At 37.2% G+C, this 23,700-nt stretch overlaps 1 protein-coding gene across 3 annotated transcripts in view; it reads left to right on the forward strand.

Moving 5' to 3' along the window:
* ARID4B (AT-rich interaction domain 4B) overlaps positions 1 to 23,700 on the forward strand; it is an 84,813-nt gene that overhangs the window by 33,898 nt on the left and 27,215 nt on the right. For 2 of the 3 annotated variants that reach the window (XM_003640986.6, XM_046939486.1), the window contains exons 4-15: positions 1,213 to 1,278; positions 1,876 to 1,966; positions 5,878 to 5,957; positions 7,226 to 7,317; positions 9,432 to 9,570; positions 13,287 to 13,366; positions 14,538 to 14,611; positions 15,351 to 15,496; positions 20,792 to 20,864; positions 21,379 to 21,473; positions 22,464 to 22,561; positions 22,772 to 23,039. In XM_003640986.6, coding sequence (XP_003641034.4) covers positions 1,213 to 1,278; positions 1,876 to 1,966; positions 5,878 to 5,957; positions 7,226 to 7,317; positions 9,432 to 9,570; positions 13,287 to 13,366; positions 14,538 to 14,611; positions 15,351 to 15,496; positions 20,792 to 20,864; positions 21,379 to 21,473; positions 22,464 to 22,561; positions 22,772 to 23,039 — 1,302 coding nt within the window. The remainder of the gene's footprint in view (positions 1 to 1,212; positions 1,279 to 1,875; positions 1,967 to 5,877; positions 5,958 to 7,225; positions 7,318 to 9,431; positions 9,571 to 13,286; positions 13,367 to 14,537; positions 14,612 to 15,350; positions 15,497 to 20,791; positions 20,865 to 21,378; positions 21,474 to 22,463; positions 22,562 to 22,771; positions 23,040 to 23,700) is intronic. The other variant, XM_004935477.5, reaches the window with a different exon arrangement.

A 23,700-nucleotide genomic window follows, 5' to 3' on the forward strand; every position in this document is an offset into this window, starting at 1 on the left:
CTGCCCCTCTGCTGCCATCTGTCACACAGCAACAACATGAAGTATTGGTGGGAAGGTTTAACCTCTACTGCCATACCATCAACATCCACCTCTGACATTGTGGGCCGGTGTAATAAAATAGGAGGCATTACTTTTGGAGCAGTACTTGTAGTAGTGCTGTTGCTGAGAGTTGAAGTTTGACAGCTGAATCTCAAATGACACTATTAGCTGTTGTGAGCACTAAATAAAATGTCACACTCATACAACAAACAGGTCTGCTCTGGTGAGCTTTAGAACATCTTCTGCAGGTATTAATAATACGTGCCCATATGTAATGCTAGAATTTTCTCAAGGTTTCCCTGATTTTTAAAGCTTCAGATGTAATTGATTCTGTGACTTATGGCGTGTGATCAAGTTGGTTTTGAGTGAAATGAATAATGAGTATCTGTAGCATCTGATACAGATAATTTAATCATAAATATGGCTGTCTAGACTGTATTTTTCTGAGGACAGTGTGCGTAGGATTACAGAATTCCTACATTTGTTGGCTGTTGGATAGAAAGTATGTCAGAAATATTTACAGGATTTACTTTTTCCTGTTTGGGGAGGCTAAAAACATAGCTATCTGGACATCTACTTCTAGTTTCTAGCGTGTTGTTGGCTTGGCTGACGTACACCAAAGGGCCGGAGTATTTTCTTCAGGTTGTTTATTTTGCTCAGTTGGCAGCAGTACCCTGTATGATTTTATGCAAGTCTTTCAGTAGTGAGGAAAATGCACTTCAGTAAGCAGCAGCAAAAAACCCACACATTACATGGGCTTAGATGTGAGTGCTAAAGCGGTCTGATTTTAGAACTCTGAAATGTAAACATTTCTTAACTGTTTTACGCTTGGAGCGTTGGAACTTCCTCCTTTCTTGGTATGGAACTAACACAGTACAATTAAATTCATTAAGAGACCTGCAGAGATTGTTTTGAGCTGCTAAACAGCACTGATAAACTGTTGTTTAACACTTCCTTTAGTGTAATAGGTTTGTTGTGAAAGCTTAAAAAACTTAAGTTCTGGCAGCTAAGAAGTTTTCCTCGTTTCTAAAACACGTGAATGAAAGTTCCAGCGAGTGGAATGATTATGGTGACTAACAGCAAGATGAGAGTAAGAGGGGAGCTATTGACATTTGCATGTTCTTATGCTGCTCAGTTACATCAAGTGATTGTCAGTTGATTTGTATTTTTTAGGTAACTTTTAGGCATGATTCTTCAACAGTGGAAGTACAGGATGACCACATAAAGGGCCCTTTAAAGGTAAGAAACTTGTTTTTTTATCTTGCAGATGCTTTGAAAAGCATTCTTCAGTATTTGAAATAAGCATGTATATGCACTATGAGGTGAAAGTAGAAAGCTTATTTTATTACATAGAGTAGATAAAACTGTGAAGCACAGAAGGTATTGCTGCAGTGCTTAAGTTGATACACTCTTCCTTTTCATGTTAAGCTTCCCTCTGTAGCTAAGGGGATGTAGCATACTGGCTGATGCAACCCTCTTTGTTCTTCTTGGACTTAAATCTAAGAAGTTTGACTGGCCCTCATTTCCAGCTACTGTTGCTTTGGAAAACACAGAGCAAAAACTGGGCAAAAGCTCTTACACAAGAGAATGACATCACCGAGACTGGTTCTTGTTCCCCACCTGCTGGCAGGAAATAATTAGCTCAGTTAAGTCGGCTTATTTTAGGGGAGTGAAAGAGAAGTTTTAAGGAGTACAAACAGATTCCAATGAAGCTGCAGAAGTGTCGTATATTTAACCATGTCTATATTAATAAACTTCGTTGGCTGAATACATAGGCGTTAACTTCACTGTCTGTTTTAGAAGCTTTCCGGTGCTAAGTGGCTTTTTGTATTGTAGGTGGGAACTGTTGTGGAAGTGAAGAATCCAGATGGAACTTACCAGGAAGCAGTTATCAATAAATTAACAGATGCAAGTTGGTATACTGTAGGTAAGATAAATAGTAAAGTATTTGAAGAAAACCATTGGCTTAAATGAGTGAGTGACCTATATTTTTCTTGGATATGCCTTAAGCATGGCACGAGAAATTTTTTGGAGATGCTTTTATATTGAAGGTTTGTAGCTTAAAAACAAAAACCCCACACTAAGTATCAACATTTTGTGTTTGTACTGGAAAAATCACTCATCGCAGTGCGAAATTGAGATGTGAAGTAAGAACTAAGTGAGCTGCTCTGTAATTGGGTACTTCTTAGCGTATGTAGTAACAGTATATGTTATTAAATATTCCAAAGCTTAACAAATTTTGTTTTTAAACATATACTTATTTTTTTTCCCCAGTTTTATACTTTGTGCTGGTAACAACTGCTATAAAATCAAAGTCACAGCTTTTTTCTCATTTTTTTAAGGCCTTCCTGTTCATTTTCCCTATTTTAGTATATGACATTTCTGACTTAAGATGTATCCACATACCCACAAGAAAGCCTTGATGATTATTTTTATTTTACATGGGCTTTAGAATCATGAGTTTTAGTCTTTGATACTCTGTGCCATGAGGCCAATCTATCTTGGGGAGAACAGGTCAGTGGTAGAGTGATAACATACTTTGCATCTGTGCACTGGTACATTTAAAGCTACAATAGGAACTTCTTGAGAAGTTGCATATTTGTCTCCTTGATTGACACTGCACATGTGGGAGGATGGAGAACCAGATTTTGAAAGAACCTTATCAAGAATTATTTGTATTGAGATACTAAGAGTTGTTACTGCTTAAAGCACTGTTGAACACCTGGGGAGAGTTTCCCCAGCTTAGTCCTTTTAGAAAGGAATAGAGGTGTGAGTTTACATTTGATCTTCTAGATAAGTGTTGTAGAAAATATTTCAGTTTTCCTATTGAAGTACAGTGTATGAGTAAAGGAGAAACAAAGCTAGGATAGGGTGAAACATGCAGTATAAAGACGTTAATTGATATTATAAATACCTCTGGTAATTAGTACAGAGGTAGATCAGATGTGAGAGCTTCTAAGAACAGAATGGTATAGGTGGTGTTAGAATGGTGTGTGTACATACTTAAGTTTCTGAGAAGGCATGCATTCAACACTTCAGCAGTAAGAATAAGATAGGAGCCATTGCAGATTAAATTCTAAAGATAGGTGTCATGAAACTGGTTTGTAAATCAAAGTAGATGTCTGTCAAAACTCCTGCACTTGAAAAAGAGGAAGAAGAGAGATGTGAGAGTTGTTAGATAAAAGCGGACAAAAGCTTGTTGACCTTGCAGAATCAGTAAAAGCACCGCAGCTGGTGACTAAAACATTTAAGAGAGAACTGACTCTGGTAGTAGATGGTTTGAATGATCTTTTTGTCAGGACATTGAGTTGAGTGGGTCTGAAATTCACCTTATAGGCACTTTGCATATGTGAGTGAAAGTCCTGCTTCAAGGACTAGTGGAACTTTACCAACTTTTAGAAGTAGCTCACTTCTTAACCAGCAGGGTTATCTAATGTTATCCTGTCATTTGTTGAGAAGTATCCAAGTACTTACATCGTTGCTGATTTCATGAGTAAAATTACTTGAATTTGGAAAATAAGACTTTATAGAAGAACAGATCTGAAGTAGTAGCATTCCAGAAGTTGTTAATGTGTTACCATTTGTGCCACTGCAGCAGTGGTGTGTAGAAATAACAGTAACTGTTGTTTGTGTGCTGAGGTAGTCTGACCTCCTGCTGCTCTTTTTTTTCCATTGCTAGTTGCTGCTTTTGCTTTTTGCCTTGCGGTTTCAGGTTAAGTGTTTTAAAATGCAGTACATGTCTTTATGTCTGCTTAATAGTTAGTTTTGAAGATCATAAAATCATAGAATGGTTTGGGTTGGAAGGGACCCTTAAGATCATCTAGTTTCAACCCCCCTGCGATAGGCAGGGACACTTCCTTCTACACCAGGTTGCTCCAAGTCCCATCCAGCTTGGCTTTGTGTGCATAAACAAAGACAAACCATGTCTGCCTCCTGATGTCCCATTAGGTTTGAATTTCATGTTCATTAAAGCCTTATGTGCTATAGAGGGCCACACAGTCTTTAAGACTGATGATGCTTTTCCATTCAATGTGTTAGTGTTATGGAACATCGTTAAGGATCCCTCTGACAAGGAAGTGACCACAAGCAGATTACCACATAGGATACATAACCTGGCTGCCTACCTAGTTCTGAATAGGTTTACCCTTGTTGGTAGTCAGCTTATCCCTTGAAGAGGATAGGCTCTTTTTTTGATCTCTCATTATGTAAGGACGCTCAGTTATGTTAATTAACACTAACTAAATTAGGAACCTGCTGCCTTCTACTTCACTTGACCAAAAGAGGTGTTAATTTATGTTGACCATTTGAGATGTACCTCGAAAGTTGGTGTATTCTCTTGTGCAGCCCTTGATACTTTTTCAACTAATTTTTAAGTGTCAGCTGTGCATCTTTAATTGCTGTGTTTCACTACACTGTACTTAACAATTACTGTGGTGTAAAACACAATGGTAGTCACAAGGAGTAGGGTTTTTTAAGTTCTTTAATAGTAGTGGATTATAGGGATGAAAAAAAGTATCTCAGAACTAGGTACTAGTCAATTCTATATTAAATAAATATTAGTCGGGAGTTTTTATGTATCTTGGTTGTTTTCTGTATTTTAATAAGTAGATGTTGAAACTAGCGTGTTGCACCTGCTATTTGATGACATGGCTGAAAACTAAGCTCTAATCTTGCCAGGCATCTTCTGCTGGTTGACAGCCATTCTCTGAACACTGTTATTTTGTCTCTTGTTTGTAAAAGTGTTTATGTATTTTTTCCTCTTCTACCTCATGATTGAATTTTAATGAGTCAAACTCAGCAGTACTGTTGATTGACAGAAGAGAGCTTAAATGGGAATGAAAGAAACGTGTTGGGAACTTGCTGAAACTTTAACTTTTAATCTAATCCTGTGGTTGTTTCCCTGCCCCCCAAAAGTCATCAAGGTCACTTCAGTGCAGGGACAAGTGTATAATTGCCATGGCTGTTGGGGACTGGCAAGAAGCTCAGTTCTTTGCTGATTGAACAGTGGAAGCATAGCCTGAGTTACCAAATCTTCATCAGCTTGATAAAAGTCTACTTTTTTGTATGACCAGTTAATCAGCCTTTCAAGATGATACATTGAACGTGTGCAACGTACTTCTGGATTTAAGTGGAAAAGTTGTGTAGCTGAATCCCACTGTTTTACAAACTTGTTTCCAGTTGACCTTGTTCTATTGCTTGAGATAATGAAGCCTGGGGACTGCATGAGTAGCAGAGTTGAGAAGGCAGGAGCTCCACAGTTCTCTCACTACAACTGGTTTTGCTGATTGTGCTCTGGCTGTTGCCTGGTGTCATCCTACTTAGGCTTTATGTCACTGCCGCTGTGTAGATTAGTTGGATGAAGTCAGCAGAGATAAATGCTGAACTTACAAATAACACGTCCATCCGTGTTTCTCCATAGTATGTGTAACTTCCAGTTGAAGATGGTAGAGGTTCTAATTTTATAATCATGCTCTGTAAAAACTGAAAATGCTGTAAGAATTGCTTTTCACTTTTACCTTGCATTGATGTGTGTGTGTGTGTGTGTGTGTGTCCTGATCTGTGAATTCTATGTGCTCAGCTAGTAGTTAATATTCTGTTTACCATATGCAAGCACAGAGTAGCTATAACGAAACAGCAGCTTATGTATTTGATCATTTTGCACTAACGTTCTAGTGGTTATCTAGCAGAATCTAGGCACAGCTTTGTAAGTGCTAGCTGCAGGAAGATGTTATCTCATATTTTATGACACCTATAGTAATTGCTTACTTATACCCCCGTGTTGAAAAAACAAACCTTTTTTTCTTTTGTTCCCCTGCACTACGCATTGCTTGGTGACAGTGTTTGATGATGGCGATGAGAAGACTCTCAGACGCTCTTCGCTGTGTTTAAAAGGAGAGCGACATTTTGCAGAAAGTGAGGTAACTGAGCAATTTTAATACAACTCCTTATTTAGGAAAAAATTAAAGTATATCTTTTGTACCTCAGTCTTCAATATGTTGTGTCCATCCATGTGACTAAAAGTATTGGTTGTGTAAAATACACCTTAAACGGCTTGGATTCTATTTCTTAAAACCTGGGAATATAGCTGAATTTCACTAAACTGTGCAAGTTGATGAGTAAAACAAATGTTTCACGTTTTTCACTTTCGGATCACAAAGAAAGCAGCAATCACGTGGTTTGCTTTACGTGTTGAAAAAACCTGTAAATATCCATTGCAAAAAAAAAATCATAATATGGTACATAATAAATAAATATACATCTTCAGACATCACTACTGTTGGGTTTTACTAAGTGGTGAAACTATTTTGTATCAGCCAATAAACTTGACAGATCGGCACAGACAACTGACAGGTACAGCTCAGAGGAATGGGTTTACTTTGGCAGACGTTGTGCCTTCTTTCAAAGAAAGAAAAAGATGCATCTAAAACGAAACCAAACAATGCACACATACCAGCAGCCTTCAAATTTGGAACAATTCTTCTAAATTGAAATTACCTTTTAAATAAGTAACAGCAGCCTTGAAGATATTGGAGGTCCTTGAGGTGCTTGTGTTGATGTTTTAGTAGTCTTGCTGATTGAAGAAAGTTTTCTTTCTCTCCATCTTGTTTTATTGCTGATACTCAGTATTGGACCAACTTTAAAATTGTTTTGGAATGTGTCCCATAGCAACTACACATTTTTTGTTAGTAAATCGATTTGTTTACTGCTGCTGGGTTATCTCCCTGCTTCATTTTATAGGGGAACCTTTCTTCATTTCCAAGTAGATGATTCGTTATTTAGTTTGGTGATAGGATGGAGACAAAAATTCATCCTGTAGAGATGAAGTATCCCAGGTCAGCAGAATACCTGATACTCCATTCTCTGACTTTGAATGGTCTAAAGGCAGGACTTTGGTAAAATACTTGTGTGTGTTGGATGAAAATTAGATTTGTTTGGGTATAAGGGAAAAGGAGTGCTTTAAAAGAAACAAACACACAAATGCACGTGCACAGAAAAGCCCACAACACATAGAACTATTTCTTTTAAACCTTCAAGCAGTGACATCTATTCTAGCTCTTTACTTTGGTAATGAGACAGTCTGGACAGACAAAACTTATTTTAACTGGGTAGGAGGTACTTATATTTTGAAGAATTACTTTTACAGTTCTTGTGAATGTATATACCTGTGTTTTTTTTATTTCAACAGACTTTAGATCAGCTTCCACTCACAAATCCTGAACACTTTGGGACTCCTGTTATAGGAAAGAAAACAAACAGGGGAAGGAGATCCAATCATATGTAAGTTTAATGTCTTTATATCTGTGCTTTTATTAAATTATGAAGCTCTCAGTATGTTTTTTATTAGTTGTTGTATTTTCAGACTAAAAACAAACAGACAAAACAACAAAAAACCTACCCAGAGAGCTATATGAAAAGCATTGTTCAGCTCTCAGACTGAAAGGCAGTTTTCCCTTTGTTGGTACATGAAAGAATTACATCATCTTCATGTTATCAGTATTTAAAATGGTGGCAGGTATTGACAAGTGGGCTTTGACAATCTATTGAACTTGAGCTGAAACCATTATAACACAGTCTTTGTTTAGCTGACCTGAAGCATTTGTAGAAGGCACTGGAAACCTCATGTAGTCTTTTGGTTTCCTATTACAGGGTCTCTGAAGAGCTTTTAGAACTAGAACAGTATTATGATTTGCAGCAAAGCTTGCTGATAGAAAAATAAAGGTCGAGAGTAGTGACTTGATTTCCTGGGTGTTAGAATTTGTAGTAGTTGGGAACTTGAAACATTATGAAATACTAAGTTTTGAGGTAGTAATGGCAAAGATGGGGAAGGAGTTAGAGTGCTTGGATTATCCCTTCGTGCTTTGTCTCTTTGTAATAATTGATACTAACCATTGCCCTATGTTTGTTCGGGTAGTAGTTTTGGTTGTTTTTTACTATTGTAATGCAGTGAAGGAAAAAGACAAGCTGGCACATATCACAGCGAACATGATTGCAGCCTCCTTGGTGTCTTGAGTTGTCTTCTCTGTTTCCCTAACTGTACAGGATGTTGTTATGGCAGAAAGAGCACACTTATTTTTATCTTATGGTTCATTCTGATTGAACTGAGTAAAAAGACAAATTGTACAGATGATGGGAAGCTCAGCTAGACTGTGATCTCTGCAAGATAGCCCTGGCTTTCACTTGTCCTTGACTTGATGCTCTTCCCACAAGAATTTCTCAAACTCCAGGAAGCATCATGAAAGAATTCCACTCTGTGTTTTAAAATAAATCATTAAAAAAAAAAAATTGGGGGGAGAAATAATGCTTTTATCAATGCTGCAAATAATGTAAAATGGAGTAGAGAAAACAAAACGTGGTAATTAAGCTTAGACTATAAAAAGAACGAACACTAACTGAAAGTGAGTCTTCCGTTAACACTGAGCTTTGTGCACAGAAATGGTAATGGGAAAAATGGAAGATAGCTTTTAAATTCTACATTAAATGCTTATTTGAACATGCTTGTATTTTCTGAGCTAACTTTCGAAGTGAGTAATCAAAAAATGCAATATTTAATAATAGAAAAACAATAGTGTGTGTATATATAGCTACTAATGCTGAATATATTTTTTTAACTGGATGCACTTAATTTTAGTTGGAGCTGATTCTTACATTTCAAGTCTCCATATGGTTAAAACCAGCTATAACTTCATCCTGGAACAGCCAAAACAATGACCTGAAACCTTCTTATGATTAAAATACATTTGCACCTTTGCCTGTCTACTTATGTTCCTGCACTTTGTTCTGTATGAAATTGAAACAGTCATTGAAACGTATCAGTGTAGATTATTTAAAGAGCTATTTTGGGATAAAGAGACTTTTTTTCCCCTCTTTGCTGTGTATCTTTGTAGCTGACGTTTCTTCAGAGATTTGGAGATTAGATCTCTTAAAATAGTCTTTTTGTTCTGTATGGAAGACGACAGCAGGCTTGTAGACAATGGCTGTTAAAGTAAAACTGTAGAGAGATTAATCAGTTTAATTTAAAGTTGGTTCAAAACTGCAACTGCCACTATTTTTGAACAGTGTTTCACTGGGGCAAAATTAAGATTTTGAACATTCTGACCGTGTATTTCTATTCTTCTATGTGGGTGTGTATTGTTCTTCTGTGTTGGTTTTTGTTTCCTGGCAGGTATTACTTCTACATCTGCATTTCTGAGTTTGTAGTGGTTGAGTTACCGCATTTTCTGTTTATAAATATATTTATGAGGACATAATGTAATTCATTATTATTTTAAAATACTTGACTTCAGTTCAAGTCACTATTTATGCTGTTTTTGACAATTAGCTTTGTGTCACTTGTAATTATAGTAGGCCAGAGATTCGAGTGGTTGAGTTTTAAGTCTTTTTCTATTGTTCAGTCCTGAAGAAGAATCTTCATCCTCTTCCAGCGATGAAGATGAAGATGATAGGAAACAGAGTGATGAGTTACTAGGAAAAGTTGTGTGTGTCGATTGCTTCAGTGTGGATAAAAAGAAAACCCTGTGGTTTCCAGCCTTGGTAAGAATTTTATCTTTAATTTTTTTTTAAAGTTCCATGCATTGCTAGGCAGCAAAGAAAGGTGGTTTTTGTTGTGTTTCCTTTTCAGTAGATTTATCTACATTGATGGTAGAACTTGATATGTTTCTTAAAATTTGAACACTATAGTATTCACAGGAAACAGTGCGTGAAAATACTTTTATTTACACAAACTCATTGCTAACACGGCTTTAGTTTTTCCAAACAGTCAGAGCTCATTGACCTATTTCTAGCTTGGCAGTGTTTAGTATTACTACCAAAGTCATGCTGGAAGTCTTTCAACCTGTGCTGTTGCATATTATTTTTCTGAAGTAACAATATCAAGGGAGAAATTGTTAGAAGTGTGAAGAGAAAGCTCAGTAATAAAGCAGGCATGAATTTTCTAGTTCCAGTATAAAGACATTTGGTAATAAAAGCAAATATTTTTCATTTCTAGCCTGTGGTAGAGAATTGTCAATAAATTTAGTTTAAAATAATGCTGTAGTCTTTTTCTATGAATCTAATTAGTCTTTATTTTGGTTTAAAGACACTTTTTCTTTTTAACAAACAAACTTCTTTTATAAACTAATTATATCACTGTTAGTCTAGGGATTGCATGTGGACGGACTTGCATATTTGGACATTTTTAAAATTTATACTTTATTAATTTGAAATGCTTGAATTGTTTCTCCTTGGCAGTGCTGACAGTGATTTTATTGAATTTCAAGACTACTTCCTCAGCCTTTGAAACAGTGCTGCTTTGACATAGAACTCTTGGTAGGGCGTGCACTATCTCCCAGTTGCAACTTTCTAGTCATCACCTCCTGTGTCTTGTAATACAGCTTAGAGGCTTTCCAGAAGGATTTGTTTTGAAAGAGTTGGTGGGAGAAGATGAGTCATTGCAGTCTCTCCTACAGTAAAGGAGAGGGCAGTATATGCGGTGAGGAGATAACCCTGCTGATGAAAGATAGCTTTAAGAGAATTTTTCAGTAACAGAAAAGAAAACTGAGCTGTTTCTTTATTGAAGGCTGTCATCAAATTTGATAAAATACCGCCTACCTTCTGTTGATAACTGTGCTGCAGTTATACTCTGTGCACGGGTCGGTTTGCTGGCCTGCTTTTTCTCATGCTGTTGTTAGTCCTTGTGATGATCCACATAACTGACAGCGGTTTCCAGCGTAGACTCTGGTAGCTATTTTGCTTGCATGGGGTGGAATGGGTAATTAGGTTAGCTTTGGGTTAGATCTTAAGAATTAACAAAGCTCTGTTGCTTGCTCTTCCAAGGTATACCAAAAATGCATGCTGTTATTTCTTTAGCTTTCATTTGGGGGTTGGAATAGCTTGTTCTATGTGGAAAGTTCCCTGCTGTACATGAGAAGCAGCAGAGGGATCAGGTTGGAGGGTGGAGCTTGTTAACTCTGGAGTAGCTTATCCTAGATTAACTGTTACTTCCGTAATCAGGTTTACAGTTCTGCAAATAAATATGGTATTAATAGATTTATTGCCCAAATAGCTTCTTCCCACTCCTATAGCTGTGATGCTCTGTTCCTTTATCTTTTAAGGGATTACTCATGCTTTATCAAAGCAAAGTAATATAACAAAGTAATTTTATTTTGTTTCTGAGCAGTTTTGCCTAAACTGTATAGCATGGCTGACTGTAATTGTGTGAATAATGAACTGAAAATGCAGGCCTCATATGCTGAGGAATATGCATCTCCAACATCCTTCACTTTATTATTGATGCCGTATGCAGATAAAGTTTGTGTTTAAATAAATGGAGGACATTGAGCAAGTTGATTATGAGAGAAGGTCAGAGATCAGTCTAAACCTTTACAACAAAGAACAGTTGAGATTAGTAGTGGGATTGCTTTGGCTACAGCCAGCTAGGTTGTAATTTATAGAGGTCTGAACTGTAGAAGCCTAAGTTTTTGTTTGTTTATTTTTTAAATTGTTTTAAGGACTCAGTGGCTGATAATTGCATTGGCTTTATCCTACAAGCATATTTTGTTTTGGTTGGTTGGTGGTTTTTGAGAGCAGTGGCTAATTGTATTTAAAATAAGCAGAAAGGTCTGGCAGTTACTCTTCCTGTTAGGTAGTGTGGTTGGTAAGCTTCATAGTATTACTTGGTTAGAATGTGCACTTAAAGGCTTTTGGAAGTTACCGTTAGGAAACCTTCTCACAGCGTTTTCAGAAAACTGGGCTTACATGGGATCATCTCTCTCATCCTTCTATAAATACAGTGGAGATTGTTTTGCACGGAAATCAAGACTTGATTCAGGGAAAATTGAGATGATGCCATTGTGTGTAAGGCACTAGATGAGATTGTGGTAAGCTGTTTTCTAACCTGGGAATGGATTTCTGACTGCTACAATCTTGAGGCTGCTAGAAAACCAGTAGCTGAAGTCAGGCCAACTTTTCAATCTTTAAAGAGCTTGGAGATTGTTTTAAATGGGGAATGATTATTGGTTTATTTTCCTAGATACTAATGCATTCCTGCAATCTCAAACTGCATTTTAAGTAGGAAGTGTCAGTTTTCGTATAGTACTTTCTTTGGAGATTGTGAAACGCATTGAATTTGGAGTCTTGCACTGCCAAGTTTTACTTCTCTTGAGAAGCCTGTTTAACCTGTGCTGTATGATAACGCAATTGGAGCTTCTGACTTCAACTTCTAGAACAGTACATAACTGATGGCCTACCTAATGGTAGAGACAACCTTATGTTGTACAGCATCTTTTTCTATCAAACGCAAAGTAGGACTGCAAGCAACTGGTCAAAGAGAAGCGGAGTTTACCAGGAATTAATTAGAGTTGCAGTCATTTGCTGCTCCTTGGGGCTTCATATCAACCAGAGTTTTCTTAATTTTGGGGAACAATTCAAGTTTTGAGAGAAAAATGATGGAAAGGGCCGCTTTCCTGTTCTGTAAGTGTGGAACGTCGATGAATCATGTCTGTTATCAAATTCCTCAACTCCTTAAATTAATGACTTTTGTACTAAATTAAAAGATTCAAATAGCTTTTAAAATTTCAATAAGCCGAAGGTGGTGTCTCAGTGCTAGGCTAGAGTTAATACATTTATTTCTTGAATTAAAGAGTTTATCATAACACTTGTACATGAGACATTTTTATCTCCTCGTAGATAGCTTATGAGACATTCAAGGTCAGGCTGCACGGGGCTCTGAGCAACCCGATCTAGCTGTAGGTTAGTTCATTTCATTGCAGGGCAGTTGGACCATATAGCTTTTAAAGATCCCTTAGAACTCAAATGATTCTATGATTCTTTATAAAACTGTGTGGGGAGGGATTCTTTTGGTTGTTTCTTTTTCTCCTCTGAAACTGTGAGTTATGACATCTTTGCAATTTCTGGACATTTTTGGAAGAGATCCCTGATAGCAGTGCTTGTTGAGAGATTAGCCCTTTTACGGTGAGGAGTAAAATCAACTGTAGTGACGTGACAGGTACTTAGTGTTTGTCGGGAGGTTGTTTTTAACCTTTCTCTGGCAGCAGCAGCTAGTTCCCTTCAGGCAGCAAGCATGGACCTTTATATTCAGTAATTCCAGGTGGGCATTGCTCCTGTGTTTTGAGAGAGCTTGCTCTTGTGTTTTGAGGGATCTCAGTTGCTTTCATTTCAGTGTTGCTGGAGAGAAATGAACCCAAAAAATACTATTGCTATCTTGTTACTCTTTTTTCTTTCTAAACTTCGCATTTGTAATATCTTTGCAGGTGGTCTGTCCAGACTGCAGTGATGATATTGCAGTGAAAAAAGACAATATTCTCGTTCGTTCTTTTAAGGATGGCAAATTGTAAGTAAGAATGTAGAGACTGATAATTAATAACACGTGTACCAGTCAAGTGAATCATAGTGTGAGATACAGTGAATACAGTACTAATAACAGTTCAGAAAGTTTCTGTGAAGATTTTTCTCGTGTTTAGAAAACTGTCAATAGCCTCCATAGTGGTAAAATTAGCCTTGAACTTTGTTGTTAATAATTGAAGGGGTTTTTTTGGAGGTAAAAGGGGTATATGTTTGTCTCAGTGTAGACTACAGCTACGTGTTAATGTTCTCCAGAAAGAGCTGTGATGCTATTCAAGGGAGGAAGGAAAATAGCAAAATCTAGAAAACCAGTTTGTATGGGGTTCGCAGCAGGACAGAACTTTGTGTTCGACTCGTGACAGTCAGGGAAGAAGTTTGATGTATGTCAATAGTATTCTCTTCTCCTGGTTTTAATTTTAGTTTTAAAAGCTCCAGTTATTTATTTTGCTTAGCTTGTTTCAACAGAATGTTTCTGCAGAAAAGACAATGACATATTTAATGATTTAATTGCAGTTTAGTTACTTAGTAAGTCTAGGCTGTTGCTTTCTGGTACCATTTGGCAGTTATTCATGCATTCAGTGCACATCACTGGAGAAACACGTGTAAGTGTGTGCAGGCAAGTGTGTGAATACATACCTCATCCCCCACCCTCTCCCTATCCACAGTTCAAGCTGCTGTTCAGATGAGCTTCTTTGAATCTAGCCACAGCAGAAATTAAAAAGTGCTTTGTTTTTTAATTTGAAGTATTTTGTATGTTAATACTCATTTAGGTTTTATGTGGGGGAGGTGTTTGTGAGTGAGTAGGTACTTGCTAAGCTAATGTGAGGTTCTTCTCTAAGGAAATGTATATTGGGCAGATTTGAGAAACTGTGTGTTAATGGAAAGAGGGAGTTTTCTTCAATACGTAGTGAATAGATTATGTGCTATATAACCACATTCATGTAGAAGTTTTTATTTTAATCCACTAACTGGTTAATACCAAACCCCAGACAGTTACACAGTGGAATTGTTCAGGTATCCTTCATATTCCTCTTCTGTATTGTTAGTAACTGTTACGATCTTAGTGATCAGCTATGTATTATAGTGTTGAGTTAGCTTTGAAATCTTTATAACACATGTATTTTTAATAATATTTCTTGGATGCTTTTTAAATTATCTAGTGTTTCTGTGCCAAGAAAAGATGTTCGGGAAATTAGTGAAACTTCACCAAAGCCTGATGCTCTGTTAAAACAAGGTAAAAACAGCTTTTAATGAGAAAATGTGTGCGTCTGTTGATTTTATGCAAGTTGTACCAACTTTGTGATGGATTGATTCATGTCTTAAAAATGCTAAAATTGTTACAGGAAAAGATCCTATGTATCTTGAGGCTAAGCGTTGCTGAAAACCTATAGGAATGGTTTTCTTAAAGATCAAACAACAAAAAGCATCCTGTCTCGCACTTGTCTTAAATGTAGATGTGTCAAACAAAGGATGTAATTGTACAGTGCTTGTTAGTCTTGTAGGTTGCTTACTTTTTGGCCTTTGTGTTAGACCTTAATAGATTAATTTTTAGCACAGTACTCCTGATAGGTCTGGCGAAGTTACCTTTGTGCACTCAAGAAACTGAATTGTGAATTTGTTTGAAAGCTGAAGTTTGTGTGATTTAACTTCTAAAATGGGATTATAAATATTTTCTCCTCCTTTTCCTTTTTGTTTAATGTGCCTAAAAATCGACAGTGTAAACTCATTAGTGGAGGAATTCTCTCAATTAAATATATTCATAATCCTAATAATAGCTCTCAATAATTTGATGTATGGAGAAGATGAGGCAAATTTGGCTGGGTAAGATGAGTAAAGATGGACAACACAGGGATTTAGTTGAGGTGGGATAGTTAATTAGCAGTTTTTGCTTCCCCTCAGCTACTTTATTTGATTAAAACATTTGGTGAAATTGATCGTTCCTGCAGTGCTAACAAATTCTGGTCCTCTTACAGCTTTTGACCAAGCTCTTGAATTCCGTAAAAACAAAACTGTTCCTAGTAACTGGAAAACAGAATTGAAAGAAGACAGCTCCAGCAGTGAAGCTGAAGAGGAGGAGGAAGATGAAAAAGAAAAAGAGGATAACAGCAGTGAAGAAGAGGCAAGTGAAGTTACTATGCGAGTAGCTTAGATACACAACTGATATTATCAAGACTAATATTTACTTAAGAATTATTAATATCTGACGGTATATAACATCTTAATACAGGCAACAGATTGACTTCTCAGCTTTTAAAATCTGTTTAACAAAGATAATGTGAAAATATCAACATGGAAGTCTAATATTATCTTTGGGGAAAAAAAAGTTAGAACTCAGATTCTGTTTTAGGATCTTTCCCATGCTGATCTTAATGCAGCTACAGAAGGGTTACAGTATCTTGTGAGAGACTGAGCAGGATGAAGAAGGGTACATACTGGTGTGTGCTCTCATACGCATATTGTTTTTACTAAAAGAAAGAAAGGTTCCCTATACTTATGTGTCTTCCTGAATGGAACTTACCCACTACCTATAAAGGTCAAGCCATCTTCCGTCTGAGAAGATACGTGTTTTAAAAACAAACAGCTAAATGCGTATCCTTGTGAAGGATATGCAGTGTGTTTTGATTACTTTAAAACAAACCTTCAAAGTGCACGTAGCATCTACCTAAGTGCTGGGTTTAATTTCAGAGTTCAGCACTATCATTTACAGAATTACTTTCTTTTCTTTTCATCACCTTACAGTCATTCTCAGCAGAAGTAGAAAGCATTTCTCAGCAGGCATATGCCTTTTCCTGGAGCTTCCTCCAGGTTCCATCGGCAAAAGCAATTGTTTGATCCAAAGGATACATGAATGATATATCTGTTTAAAATGTTTCTGGAGCGTTTTAAACCTTGCTTTTCTCTGTATGAGCAGGAAACATGCATGCACTGTAAATATCAGTGTCTAAAATTATTCTCAGAAATTTCTGAGGTGTCCAAACCCTTGTTTAACTCCACGAGCATCCTATTCTTTGGTAAAACTGTTGCTTTTGAGTATGTGAGATTGTTAATGTTGATAAAGGTGTATCTGGCTGACATGTTCTACCAAGTCTTTACAAGTGTAGAAGATATATTCTTCATATCTTGGTGGTTGATGTGGTAGAGGGGTTGCAGCTAGGTGATCTTTGATGTCCCTTCCAAACCAAGACATTCTATGTTTTATGAACTCTTTGCTTTGAAAACACCTATTTTCTTTGCACAATGTTATTTCAGTATTCAAAGGCAAAGGAGTTCTTTTTCACCAATGCAGAACATCAGGTTTCTTAGAGCAAATGTCAGTCATGGCCCAGTTGGGTTTCCAGTTCTTAGATCGCTCTCCCTCCAAATAATGCATTGTCTTTCAGTAATGATGTTGCTGGTGAGTGTGTTGTATTGTGCAGAAGACTGTGGTTTCCCTTTGTGGCAGTGTAGTAAGATCCACGTATGATTTTAGCTTTACTATAAATAATTGCACACACAAGTGGTTATGAACTTCTCTACTGATTGTAGAACTACTACCTCAGTAAATACGTTGCTTAGCACACGTTTCAAGGCACAGGGGGAAGCTTGCTACCTTTTATACAGCAGCCTCATCCGAGGCAGCATCTCTGAGCTGTTGTTCCTGACCTGTGTTCTTATCACTTCTGAAAAAATAAGCCAAACTAGGCTGGCATGGTCCTGTCTTGTCTCTTTCTGCCCTGTGTGTCGCCCCATCTTCCTCTCTGTTTCATGCTCTCAAATTACTATGTCAGGCCCATAACTGTAGATCCTTTTAGAAAGCAGAAATTTCAAGTAGCTTCCATTGATCTTTCACTGCTCGCTTTTAACTACAGAAAGCAGAATCTACTGGTTTTCTAGTAGTGAAAAGAAAAACATAAGAGATTTTGAGACTCTTAAATAACTACCAAGAAATCTGAGTTGTTTTACCTTTTATCCTGTTCTACTGAAGAATTGTGGTACTACAAAGCTATTTCTCTGGCTACCCTGATGTAAAGAAGCAGAACTTTCAGTTGAATCACGGAGTCTGTGCATTCCTCTGTCACCTTTGTTCTCTCTTTTGTACTGGAAATATGGAGCCCTGCCTCATGCTTGGTTTTCCAATTACCTGTTATTCCCTCCCAACTTTTGGTCCAGAAAAAAAAAAGATGAGCAAAGAAGAAAATTAGTGGAAAGAGCTTTATCTAGCTGGCTGTGAAGCTGGAAGAGAGGCTTATTGAATCTTTCACTTGGCATGTATTTTGTGGTGATATTCAAGATCTGTTTCTCTGATTTGTTATGCTGCTGACAGTAATGCAGTAAGCTGAACTTTCCATCCATGGTGGAAATTTAAAGAGCATGATAGATAAATAGTTGTTATGGTCTTTTACTGACTACATAATCCTTCAAAACTGTAGCTCTTGCATACCAGAAGATGAGGATCTCTTTCTTTCGTTCATTTCTTTATTTGAAGAAGATTCAAAAGTGAGAAAATCTTCGCCACTTTTCCATGCTCGCAGGAGAACAGGCAGCTCTCATCCAAGTTGTGTAGTCCAATATATGCTCTGATATGTTGAGAGACAAAGTGTACTTCCATGGGCTCTGTACAGTTCTTGATCTTATTTTTTTTCCAGAGCAGGTTTATGTCCAGCCATGCTCATGATGAGCAAGAAGGTTTTTACATGTGCAGTGTAACATACAGTCATTATATAGCAGTCATTCCATCGCTACTTATTTTAGGTGGAAATATTTGCCGTCTTTAGCTATGCTGTTTGTAAATATTTGACCTTGTAGCTTTTCTCTTTGGAGAGACAGTTTCAGTACTCCCAGCTATCAAGCAACATCTTTTTCTTAAGCAGGACCTCTGGGCTTGTTCTTTACAGAGCACCACCTGCGGATAGTTCCAGCTCTTTCTAGGATGTGTTGCCCTCTTTTGCTGTTTTGTAAATGGAAGAATGGAAAGTGCTTTCCTTTCCTATTCTGAATCTGATGACAAGGATTCTCTTTTCTTCTGGATTATGATACTGTGCGAATTTTATTTGCTGCTTTCAAGCATGTTGCTTTTTTCTACGTTTGTGTTATTGAACACATAAGCCAATTTCTTTTACCTTTGTGACATAGACAAATTAGAGGCTGCAGAGCAACCTGCTTAGTGCTGTGGTTGACTAACTTGGAAATAAGCAGAGATGACAGAATATGGTATGTCTGCATTAAACCATTATCTAGGAAACCTTCTTGTGTACTCAATGATTATTTAAAAGATTCCATAAATGTTTTAGAGAGTATTAACAGTTAACTGTTACCATATGTAGCATGTATTGATTTTTGTAAACATTCTGAGAAAGAAGTCTTTTCAGAGGCACACAAGGTCTTAAGCTTCCCCCTTAGCACACTTTCTTAGAAGGCTGTATTGGGAATATTAATAAGGAATATCCACTTGGCATTTTGACACCTCTCTGCATGAATATGTTTGAGATATAAGTACTTTCAAACATTACATCTGACAGGGAGGAAAGAGCAGCAGTGTTACGTTCAACCTACTCATCACCTTTATTTTAGTTCCCCTAACAGACATTTTGCATCTTGAAAGCTTTGTTGGGTTAAAAGCTTTCTCCCTCCTCATCTTCTATCCCCTAAATACTCTGTGGGACCACTTCCTTACAGCAGGTAGTCTCTTGTTGATGAGGAATGGAGAATAAAAACACAAATAGGTGCCCTCGATCTATTCACCGTGTTCCAGTGCATACTGGGAAGAGTCCTATACAAGTACCTGGTGTGTGACATGACAAGAAGGAAAAGAAAGAGAAAAAAAATCCACATCTGTCTCAATACTGTGTACCCTTCCCCCAAAAAAACCAAAACCAAAGAACAACAGCAAAAAATGTTAATACATTCCAATCAGGGCATTTGTGGTCATATTCAAGTTTGATGGTAGCAGGTTTCATCCTTGCCCTACAAAGCATTTATTTGTATGCATCTGTCTGTACTACTGCAGGGCTGCAGCATCGCTCCTCATACCGGTGAAGGATTACTATATACTCCTGACTCCTTCTGCCCCGCCTTGTGAGGATGTAACCAGTCCTCCTTGCTCATCAAAATAGCCTGCACTGAGTTTTGCTGGTGCACTAGGCAGTGGGTAGATGCTTATCCTGTCATGTCCCTCACAGAGACTTTCGTCTTGCATTGCCTTTGCAGTGACTCTGACAGGAGTGTTTTTATTGTACTTCTGTTACTAAATAAGCTTAAATGATAACAATTTCAGCACAGTGCAAATAGTTCTTTTTTTTTGCTGGCTTGCTTTCATACATTCTCCAAGTGCATTTAATGGAGAAGAGGAAGTATACAACTACAACAACAACAAAAAACCCTGCTACAGCCTTCCTTAACCTGATTTTCAGCCATCCACTAGTTTCCTGAATTTTTGTTTCTTTTTCAGTCATGCTTAATAACTGTATTCTATTTCTACTGAATTCTGAACTGCTTTGGTCCGACTTTAAAGGCGATGTGTTTTGTGAAGCTTTAATGTTTAGCAGAAGGAGACTGTTGAAGGATGAAAAAATAAACATGGAATGGAGATGCACACACAAGTTTTAGAATTTATTAGTTAATTTTAGAAGCTTTTCAGGTAGTAGTGAAAATGGAAAATTAATTTCTGTTCAATGTATTGTTTTAAAGTAGCTTAGTCATCCCTTTCTAAGAATTCTGACTATAGGCTCAATATTTTATTACAGCTGGTTGTGGCAAGTGACATTTTCTAATGAAATTGAACCCTAGTGCTTTGTTGGGAAACCCCACTGTTTATTAACTGAAGTAAATCTAATTCAAAGATTTATTAGTGCAATGAACTGAATATCCAAAATATCCATTGTTATTTCAGTTCTGGGATTGATCCTGCTCACTCCGCGCGCATTCAGCTGGTACCTCATGGCAGTAGCATGCGGTGTCATTGGCTGTGGTTTGTCAGTGCTGTGGATTAGAACTTCTGAGAATGTGCAAGCACGATTTTATCTTCTACTTCATTCCTGAAAGTTGCACAGTACATCCAAGCATTAAGAGATTGCTTAACTGCAGAAGAAATAGAGATCTGATATCCCTTGAGCATTAATACTGGTATCTCCCAGGCTTTGTGTAAGGGAACAAAATTAGGAATGTATCTTAATGGTATTTATGATATCTATGACAGTGATTCATCAAAAATCCAGTTTCAGATGTGTCGTTACATTTATTGTCTTAAGTATGTTGAAAAAGTGTGCTATGTTAAACTCCATGTGGCATAGCACTGAGGCCAATGTTATTCTTTGTATAGTTTCTTGTTCCTGACTGCACTAAAAACAAACTTAAACCTTTGAACCTAAGTGATTTTCTTATTGACAGCCTGTAAATCACAAGGGTGAAACATTTGTGTGCTTTTTTTTTTAAACAGGAGGAAATAGAGCCTTTTCCTGAAGAAAGGGAGAACTTTCTTCAGCAATTATACAAGTTCATGGAAGACAGAGGTATGCGTTTCTGTGTTTGACTTGTTAGATGTAGAGGTATTGCTTAGCAGTACTTCAAAGAGCCAAGTCTGTGAACTAGTAATACTGTACCGTTTATTTTTGGAAACAGTGAGACTGCATTCCTCACTTCTGGCTTCCCATTCTCTTAGAAGATGATTCTCTCTGTTCACTCTGGCCATCAGCAGGGCTAGGCTGGTTCTTTTAGAAGCATTTTTTTCAATGGGTAAAATAAAAGTGTATATATAAGAAGCAAGAGAAGTTGCATCAATTGTGCATACTCAGTAGTATATGGAATAATGCAAATATGTGGATTTATTTATATTACTGAACTATAGGCAAAATGGCTTGTTAAAACTCGTGAGTTGTAGTTTCCACAAAAAATAAATAGTAGATGCACGAGATGGTCAGAAAATTTACCATACTATTTAATAGTGCAGTAGGATATGTGGAGTGGATTTCATGTTGCTCTCAAAAAGATATTTCAAAACACCTTAATAACTGTCTATCTTTACAGGGACTCCTATTAACAAACGACCTGTACTAGGATATAGAAATTTGAATCTGTTCAAATTATTCAGACTTGTACATAAGCTTGGAGGATTTGATAATGTGAGTATTACAGATCTATAAAGCCTGGGGGCGGTATTTTTCCTTACGTAGGAATAAAGAAAGTCTTGTGTAGCAGCTCCAAATATTAAAACTGAATTCTACCATAAACTAGTTATTTTTTAAATAAATTGTCTACTCAGTGTGTTGTTATTGCTTCATAAGATCAGCCAGCATGTGTGTTTTTGTGAGATTTCAAGGAATGTCTGTCTGGTAAAATTATTACCCTGAAGTGAAAAGTGTCGCTGCTCAGTAAAATCCCAAAGACAAGTGACTGTAAGTTCAAGTTGGTTGTGAGACACTGAACTCCTATCTATTCTGGGCAATATGTAGAGGAACGTGCTGACTGGAGTTGGTCTTGGTGCAGTAGTTGATGCATAGGGAATTCTTGGTCAAGCAGATTCTGTTACTGCTTTGAGCTACTTGTCATAAATCTAGGCTGTCAGCTGAGGAGGTTGGTTTGTGCTGTGCTGCCTTTCTACTATACAAGGGAGGAGCTTGTACTTAGTATCACAGTAGGTCTGCTTTACCTTCACAGATGGTGAGAAACGAGCATGTCACACTGTCACACAGCTTTGACACCAAAGGGTGTGTTAAAGATATACAGTAGCTACCAGTCTTAGATTATCTGGTGCAGTACTACGAGGATGTAGTATTGTTAATACTTGGAATGAGTGTTTTTCTTTCCAATTTAATTAAAATTCTAGATGTGATAGTTTAAGAATTATTTTAAGTATATTGATTTATTTTTTTCCTTTATTACCACCTGAAGAGAAAGGCCTGCTGTGGCTTACTGAAGTGCAGAAATACTAAATTGCTACATGTAGTTACACTAGACTACAGTTTACATTATAGTGAAAGTAGAGTGTATGATAAATAGAGAATTTGTAGAGAGAATTAAATATTATTGTATGAAATTGTAGACATTGTCAGCTTGGTCTTTTGTATGTAAGTGAGTTGATTTAGCAACCATCGTTACATTTGCTTTCACAGATTGAAAGTGGAGCAGTGTGGAAGCAAGTTTATCAAGATCTTGGAATCCCTGTATTGAATTCAGCTGCGGGATATAATGTTAAATGTGCATACAAAAAGTAAGTAATAAAGCTATGCAGTTTATGCTAAAACAGCACTAAAAAGAAATAGAGATCTTGTGGTAGTGGTGGCAATATACATAAATTCTGTACATTTGGTTATAATACAGTCTTTGTAAACTTTAAAATATTTTGCTCCTGTTAAGCTTCTGCTAGGTAGCATGATTTTTCTTCAAAAAAAAACTTGCTCATCAGAAGCATTTTTTTTAGATATCTCTATGGCTTTGAAGAGTACTGTACATCAGCAAATATCGAGTTTCAAATGGCGTTACCAGAGAAGGTGACAAGCAAGCCTTGTAAAGACTGTGAAAAAGAAAAAGATTTAAAGATGCGTGAAGATCCAGAGCAGGACGTAAAAGAAGTAAAAGTGGATAAAGAGGAGCGCAAGCAGGAGGAAGTAGCAGCAGTACAACAAGAAGAAAAAAAGCTAGCTGAGAATGATAATGAAAGTAAAGAAAATGATAAGCCCGCTCTTCTGGTAAAATATTTTAATGTTCTTATTATATCCTTTAGATAAGGGCAGATAGTGTGTTGATAACCACGAGTTTGTATTAAGACAGAAATCTCTGTTATGGATTTAAAACAAGACAAACAACATGCTGTACATTAGTTGTGAGCTGTATTTCTCTCTGAAGTGCCTGTCTTAGAGGTTCATGGCTTCAAAATCCTTGACTTGGTAGGAAGCAGATGCAACTTTCCACCTGTCTGGGGCCCTCTCAAGTCAAATGGACCAGTTAGCATGCAGCTTTATTGTGATCTGGATAATCCATGCTCACAACTACCTTCAGTGCTGACACTTCTATTTTGTATTGGATTAGGCTTTTAAGCCCCCCTGAGTTCTACAAAGATATGATGTATGCAGTGGCATAATTAGTTCACTGATCCAGAGAGATAAATCTTTTTACCTTTTCAAAATTCAGTACTGACCCAGTGGTTTTAGAAGAGGAGACCTAAGGTGGTAAGCTGAGCAGTGAAGGCACAGCACTTTGCCTGGAAGCAGTGTAGTTCTTCGAGTCAATACGCAACTTAGCTGTGATGTATGTAAGCAGCACCAGCCTTGACATGTCTGCTGCTACTAACTCCACAGTGACCATTAGTGCTGATGTTTCTGCGTCCTGAGCGCACACGTATCCTGTGAA

Source organism: Gallus gallus, chromosome 3 (genome assembly GCF_016699485.2).
Source record: "Gallus gallus isolate bGalGal1 chromosome 3, bGalGal1.mat.broiler.GRCg7b, whole genome shotgun sequence".
NCBI lineage: Eukaryota > Metazoa > Chordata > Aves > Galliformes > Phasianidae > Gallus > Gallus gallus.